We start from the raw sequence: 7,618 nt of genomic DNA on the forward strand, positions 1-7,618 counted from the left end.
CCCGGACCATATTCCATTCATCTATACATACGGTCAATCAATAATCTTCCAATAAACTATTAAAGTTAATTAACAAGATTTGAAACTATGTATTTACACCGAATCGATATAATTTTAAAATATACAATCTTAAACAAGCGTTAATTATTTAATCTGAATGTTGGAGAAACTCTTTAACTAAAAAAAAAAAACAGCGAACAGAAGTATTCATCTGTTGGAAGTTCTAAAACAATGTGTTATAACATAATAGAACACTGTGTAACCTCCATACTTGTATCTATTTATGCTTCATTTGTTTTCATGTAGCTACATATGTTTATGTGTACATTTTAAATGAATAAAAGCCTTTCTAAGTTATGGTTTTATTAATACCTATTCAATTCATAATACAAGGCAAACTGAAAACAAACGTGTGTTTATTTCACAAGCGTCCTTTCATTTGTTCCTAATAGCCGACACCTGATGGGTTGGCAGCAAATTCAGGCCAACTTGTACCAGCCAATCCCAATAGCCCATCCACACACATTTATGCTTGTATACGCGAATTTGCCATTGCTTGACAAAAGTGTTGAGGCACTTTTATATGAAATGTGGTGTATGGTTAATGATCAAATATATTGTTTGTTTTTTTAAAGAGTTGCGGAAGTTAGTAACTTTTGTTAATTATAAATAAACCTTCAGGTCTTTTACTTAAAAATATTTTAATTGTGTCCAAAACTCCCTAACCACTCAAACCCCCTAGTTTCTAACCTTGGATCCTCTTCCATTCCTGACAATCTTCCAAGTGCCTGAAAAGAAGATGGCCACGAGATCAGCTAATGTAAAATGTTATTAGAGTGCTACCAATGGGTAGTTGCTCTACACGCCTGTAACACTCCATTTTAACTAAGATCATATTTACTAAATGTATTATGTGATATATAGTTGTAAATTTCAATAAAGATATTTTTTTAAATAATTGTGTCCAACATCCCCGCGTTCAACTAAAATATACGCATCGGCAGAACTGATTTGGATATTGCTGGTTGCTTAAAGTAACAGAGATACAAAGCAATAAGTAAGCAACATTAACCTACTTCCGTATCTTTAAAACAAAGTAGGGAGGATCAGAGACTTAAATGTTTTAGGTCTGTTTCAGGAACCACCACTAATGGTCCACAAATTGTAAACAGAGCAACATGTATACAATAAAAAATGAATTTTTACATCTCACTTTAACAATTTTTACCTGATTTTGGTTATGTTTGACCTTAGCTGGTAATTGGTGGATAAAATGGCTTAGCTTTGACAAAATAAACTCAAAAAATGTTGAATTCTAGTTGTTCGTATAAAATGTTGGACTTTTAAAAAAATATATCTCTAGATCCGTAAGACGCACACTCAAAATAAAGGAAATTTAACTTACTATAAAGTTATTTATGACACTTATCTTCGTAGGGGTTGTAGTTTTTATGATATTCACATATAAATATGAATTTGGCAAATTAAAATTTGTCCGTACAACTATAAATCAATTTATTTTAGCAAATTTCATGTAAACTATTACTCCTACAACGATAAACATCATAAACTACTTTATAGCTCATTAACCTAGCTTTAATTTGAGTGCTAAAAGACATCTGTACGTGAAATGGTTTTTGAGATATAAATTTTTCAAAATAAATTCACTAACTAATGATCAACATTTTTATGAAATGTTGCTTTTTAAAAAGCTATATCTCGAAAAAACTATTTAACTTAAATAACTCTATTAGGGCTTATATTTCAGCAAATTTACCCTTCTTTAAATGACGTTATCTTAGGTTTTCTCGTGTTGTTCCTACTTTTTAAGATATAGAGCAAAAATGAAAAATTATATTTTTTTTATCGCTTTAAAACTTCCGCCATTTTTATTCTCCCTTCCTATACTTGGCAGACTCATCAATTTTGACAATTAATTATACATAGTTTTCATTAAAGTAATCAAAAATTGGGGTGAAATAACTGCCTTTTTTCTCCTCTTGTGCTCTTGTACTAGTAGATCATCGAGGATTAACGTTCTTTCCAAAGGTTTCCATGGAACTCTCCTCATCCTGTTAGGATCTTTGAAACCCATTTATCTGGAATGACCTATTTTGCTTTTAATGATATTGGAAGAAGATAGTTGACCGTATGAAGTAGATTATCGAAATAAAGTCCGGGTGCCGGTCAATGAAGGTACAATATAGTAGAAAACCTATTTACTGTTAACCAACGTTTTGCCCCACTTTGCAGAGCTTCGTCAGGGCTAAATTCAAGTACAGATATAAACAAAACATAACATAAGAACAATGTCTTCTCGCCTATCGGCATTACAGTGATAAGATCAATACGCTGCGACAGTTCACTATCAAGGCGTATACATACGACACTTAGCGCTACTGATGGTTCAGTCATTACTTGTACTATCAACTATCACGCTAAATCCATTACAACAGTTCTATCGTTTCAGTAAATGATATCATTAATGAAACTATTAAACAGTAGTTGTTACACCAGTGACGTATTGTGCTAGAGTCCACTGTTAACGTGACAATTGCTTCACTAACATTACTTGTACTATCAACTATCACGCTAGATCCATTAGAACAGTACTGTCGTGACTGTAAATGCTATCATGTCTACAACTATCAAACAATTTTACCATGGTAACGGTTACACCAGTGACTGATATTGCGTGAGAGTTTACTGCCATAGCTGTGTTTGACAATATATTTAATAACATTACTTGTAATATCAACTATCACGCTAGATCCATTATAACAGTACTGTCGTTACAGTGACATTGCTTGATTTTGCATGTAAAGGTTTAATATACCACCAACAACCTTGTATTAAAACTTCTAAAAAATAGATATGGTTGTGGCTCCAACAGCAATGGAAAAAAGGTGTAATCGAAATTAGTTCAATCGGTTTCTCGTGATAAGCGTACAAAATAACAAAACAAAAAAACCTAAGGAACAATAATTCACATGTGTTAATTTATTTAAAAGATTAATAATACTAGAATAACCTGCGGAGAAGGTAAGATTTTCTTGGTTTTATTCTCATTTAATGCAAAAAATATTATAATAAAATTTAATATAATTAAAATTATGAATAATATCGAAAGTTTAATGTCGATTAGTAACGTCAATACCCCCCTGATTATAACAAAGCACATAATGTTCATATGTTCATAATGACAAATAAAAAAAATCATGGCTAAAACGGCAAGAATAGTTTTTGTTTAGTTAGTTTAAACCAAATATGAATAAAAATATCGAAATTCTCAGTATTTTCAAGTTAGGATAATAGTTTCTATGAAAGTCTAAAAACGGCTCAACCATTTACTAGAGTGGCAGTGATGAGCTGCATGTTCAGTGTAGTCTGCCGGTTTGTGGGCTTTTCCAGGGGGGGAAACCTTTGGGGTTCCTTGAATTGTGATGATGATGATGGTGATGATTGTAATTATGATTGTGATTGCATATGTCCACCAGACTGTACAGATGAAAGGTCTAATATCTTTCATAATTATCGTTTCGGAGAAGTTCTAGAAAACTATTGCCATATCAATTATATTTAAATATTCTCTTTTGAAACATAATCCTATCAACATACTCCAATATTTTTTCCTCTAATTTTTTCCTTTCTTTTTTTGTTTTAGCCACCGCACTAAAATGGTTGACGCAGCAGTTCTGGAAAAGCTTGAAGCTGGATTCAAGAAGCTGGAAGCTTCTGATTCCAAGTCCCTCCTGAAGAAGTATCTTACCAGGGAGGTGTTCGACAAGCTGAAAAACTTGAAGACACCAACTTTCGGTTCAACCCTCCTGGACTGTATCCAGTCAGGTTTGTATTTTGATCTTTCAGTTATTAAAAAATATTGCTTGTCTCCTGCTCTTGGAGGGTGAGAGAAATGCTTTATTTTTACTAGAATTGTTGCTACATGGCACTGATCAATCTACACATGTAAAAGTAAACCTATACCATTACAAACGATGAAGGGTTCTATAATCCTCTCCCCCCTCCTTTTTCGTGCATGCAGTGTTCAACAGCAGTGAGGTTGTAGCACTAGCTGCCAATAATCAAGAATGTATTTTTAAACTTTTCTTATTCTACAAAATATAATAATGTTGTTGTTTTTTTAATTTTTGGAACAATATATACAGTTGGTTATTCATGTTGTCTCTCAATGCACGGTTGCACACCTTAAAATTGGAACTGAACTTAGTACTTCCATATCTGTCCGATAGGTTCAGCCCTTCTTGTCTACATCTTTTTTTTTTTTTTTTTAATGACCTTCCTAGTCATTTCTGAGATGGGGAGGGGAGGGAGGGTTATCAGAGGTAGCCAACCTATTCTAACCATGGCAGGGGTCAAGTTTTCATTTCGTGGGACCGTCACAGGAATGAAAAGAGTCAACCCCCTGAGGCTAGACCTGTGCCTCAACCACCTGAGGATGGACAACCCAGTTCTTGTCTGCATCTTCCTAGTACTTTGCTCAAATATGCCAGCTTTGTCAAGCCTTCCTGGTCACTTGAATCACGTGAAATGAGTAGGGTCCACCATCTTTTTACACTGGTAGATGAATTCCCTGAAGAAGGGATAGTTCTTTTCTTCCATCAGACTGGCCAAGATCTAGGTTTCGACTACCTGGTTCTGTGTCCTTCTATGGCAGTATAGTCTACACTATAACTCCCCTGTATCTGAGACTCAACAGGTGGTTCACAGGAGATCAACGTTCTTTTCAAACAGTTTTAACGTTCTTTTCAACAGCTTTCCATGGAACCCTCCGTTTCCTGTTAGGATCTTTAAAACCCAGTAGTCAGGATTGACCTATTTTGCTTTTAATTTGGAGTGGACGTTGGGAAAGAATACAAACCATGAAAAGTTCATTATTTAAGAAGTACAGTTAGTATGGAATGGGTCTCAAAAGTAAGTCTTGTTTATTCTGGGCATCCTCCATTATTAAATTTAATTGTTTGTATAGTGATATAAAATGATGGTTTACTTTTGATAAGTAATGTCAACATGATATATATATAAGCAGAAGCTGGTTGGGAGTGCTGTCATTGGAGAGAAGTACTCTAACAAATGTAATTTTTATTTGCCAACTTTTTGGCCTGAATTGAAGGTCTTCATCGGTACGACTAGATGGAATATCCAAATGCTAGTCAATACTTAATATTGTGTATTACTAATTTTTATTTGTCAATGTTTTCAAAAATATGTTTTTCCTAGAAAGAATTACAACCATTTAAAATCAGTTTTTAAAATCATACTGAATGTTACCGAAGCTCCAAACAGTTGTTAAGGTGTTCTTGAACACTACCTTCATCAAAACAGCTGTTGAGAGGCCCAGCCATTCCTCAACTTCAGCAGTTTAATTATAACTTTATTTATAATAAAATTTATTGCTATTTTCAGGTATTGAAAACTTAGACTCCGGCGTTGGTATCTATGCACCAGATGCCGAGTCTTACTCCGTTTTTGGAGAGCTGTTTGACCCCATTATTGAGGACTACCACAAGGGCTTCAAGAAGACCGACTCTCACCCACCCAAGGAATGGGGTGATGTTGAGACCTTTGGAAATCTTGACCCTGCTGTAAGTATTAGTGTTTTTCTTTATAACTTAATATTTATTTTTAAAATGGTCTTGAATTAAAAAAAAAAAATTAAATTATCAATTTTTAGAACGAATAATAGTTTCATCGCTATTTCAATGTTGTAATTGCCAAAATGAAAAATAAGAATAAACAAATTTTATTATAAATTAATTCTTATTTAGTTTGCATAAGAAAAAGATAGGCCCCATTCCACTCATTCAGTATTTCTTATTGATTAAGTTACTATGGAAACAAAACACAAAAACATTTGTGAAAAAGTTAACTTGTTGGAAACAAAACGCAAAAAAGTTATTACTAAAAAAACAAAAACAAATTACAACACAATTTTTTTTTTTTTTTTTACAAAATTGCTCAATAATTGTATACAGTGTTTTTCAATGACTCTTCTCCCATATTTAGGGCAATACTTGTGAAATTCTTAAAAAATTTACATTGCGTTTTGCTTTTTTTATGAAATACTTAATAGTTAGTTTAATTTTTCACTTAATAGTAGTTACAGTCTTATTTCTCCGTATTAAATCCCTCATCATATATCAGTTGTTTAGTAAGGTATACTTCATCTAACTTTTATCATTTTAATTCCTCCCATTTAATACTGCTATTACATAGGATCATTCCTTGTTTTTTTTTTTTTTTAACATGATTATTAGTTAATTTTTTAACTTTTATTTTATTTTTTATTACTAATGTAAATTGGAGATTGTAATTGTAATCGAAGACTATTGTAAATTTATTATGTCTGCATAATTTATGTTCATGTTTTGTGGATCAGTTTTGTAATTTACTGTATTTTTGATTTATAGATAGCTTCCTTTAACTGTCTATGAGACATAAAAGAACTTTAAAGCATACAAATATTATAAAAAGTCATAGAATTAATTTAAAACATACATAAGAACTCAAACATAAAACACAGTAAAAATTAATTTAAAACATACATAAAAACTCAATAATTTAAGAAATAATAATGGAATATAAATATAAACTTTTAAAGCACTTAATAACAAAAAAATGTAAATAATAAATTTAAAATATTTGTATTACAGAGAAATTAGTTGTACAATAATTAAAAATCAACTTATAATTTTTATTTTCTGTTTAAAACATATTAAAATCAATAGTGTTTGTTTTTCTTTGAATTGAATTATACGATATTAATATGGGAATAGTAGATATAATCCTTTTGAGGTAAAGAAACATTAAATGCCCTAAATGATTTCTTATACTTATATTAATTGATTTATACTTATAATAAATGAATTCTAATAAACGTCTATTTTGCTCACAGGGTGAGTTCATCATCTCTACAAGAGTCCGATGCGGAAGGTCGATGGAAGGATACCCTTTCAACCCTTGCCTGACTGAGGCCCAATACAAAGAAATGGAAGACAAAGTCTCCTCAACCCTGACATGCCTCTCTGACGAACTGAAGGGTACCTACTACCCACTCACTGGTATGTCCAAGGAAACTCAGCAGAAGCTCATCGATGACCACTTCCTCTTCAAGGAGGGTGACAGGTTCCTTCAGGTAAGGTTCATTCAAACTGGGAAGTTATAACACACGCTGCTGTTATGGTATTTTTAGTAAAGAATTTTGCATTTTTGTAATTTAATAATTACATTCCGAATTTCTTTTCTTATCCATTAATTTAGCAAAAATATAACAAAGGTACAAAAAAATGTTTTAAAAATTGTATCTTGTAGTATACACTGCCAAATAACCAGTTTTAGAATTGATTATGATAGTAATGAAACTGGTATTAATTTAAGTTAACGGAAAAAAAAAAATCAAATATAGTTGAGAAAGAAGATATATAGATCATAAAAGTGCTGAAAATAGATAGATACTTTAATAATATAATTTTTTAAATCTCATATTTTTTCTCAATTTAATATTTTAAAAAAAACCATAATTACATACAATGAATTTTTTTCTAGTAAAATATTTTCATAGTATATTTAGATAATTTTTGCTCGCCCAATAATATATGCT

General features: G+C 31.6%; 1 protein-coding gene across 2 annotated transcripts in view; it reads left to right on the forward strand.

The window, feature by feature from the left end:
* Positions 1 to 7,618, forward strand: part of Argk1 (Arginine kinase 1) — an 86,477-nt gene that overhangs the window by 74,658 nt on the left and 4,201 nt on the right. Inside the window, exons 1-4 of one of the 2 annotated variants that reach the window (XM_014425440.3) lie at positions 3,283 to 3,513; positions 3,665 to 3,846; positions 5,425 to 5,603; positions 6,914 to 7,153. In XM_014425440.3, coding sequence (XP_014280926.1) covers positions 3,365 to 3,513; positions 3,665 to 3,846; positions 5,425 to 5,603; positions 6,914 to 7,153 — 750 coding nt within the window. In that variant the 5' untranslated portion in view covers positions 3,283 to 3,364. Of the gene's footprint in view, positions 1 to 3,282; positions 3,514 to 3,664; positions 3,847 to 5,424; positions 5,604 to 6,913; positions 7,154 to 7,618 lie in introns of those variants that run through there. The other variant, XM_014425441.3, reaches the window with a different exon arrangement.

Source organism: Halyomorpha halys, unplaced genomic scaffold (genome assembly GCF_000696795.3).
Source record: "Halyomorpha halys isolate HHAL.00 unplaced genomic scaffold, Hhal_1.1 Scaffold515.1, whole genome shotgun sequence".
Taxonomy (NCBI): Eukaryota; Metazoa; Arthropoda; class Insecta; order Hemiptera; family Pentatomidae; genus Halyomorpha; species Halyomorpha halys.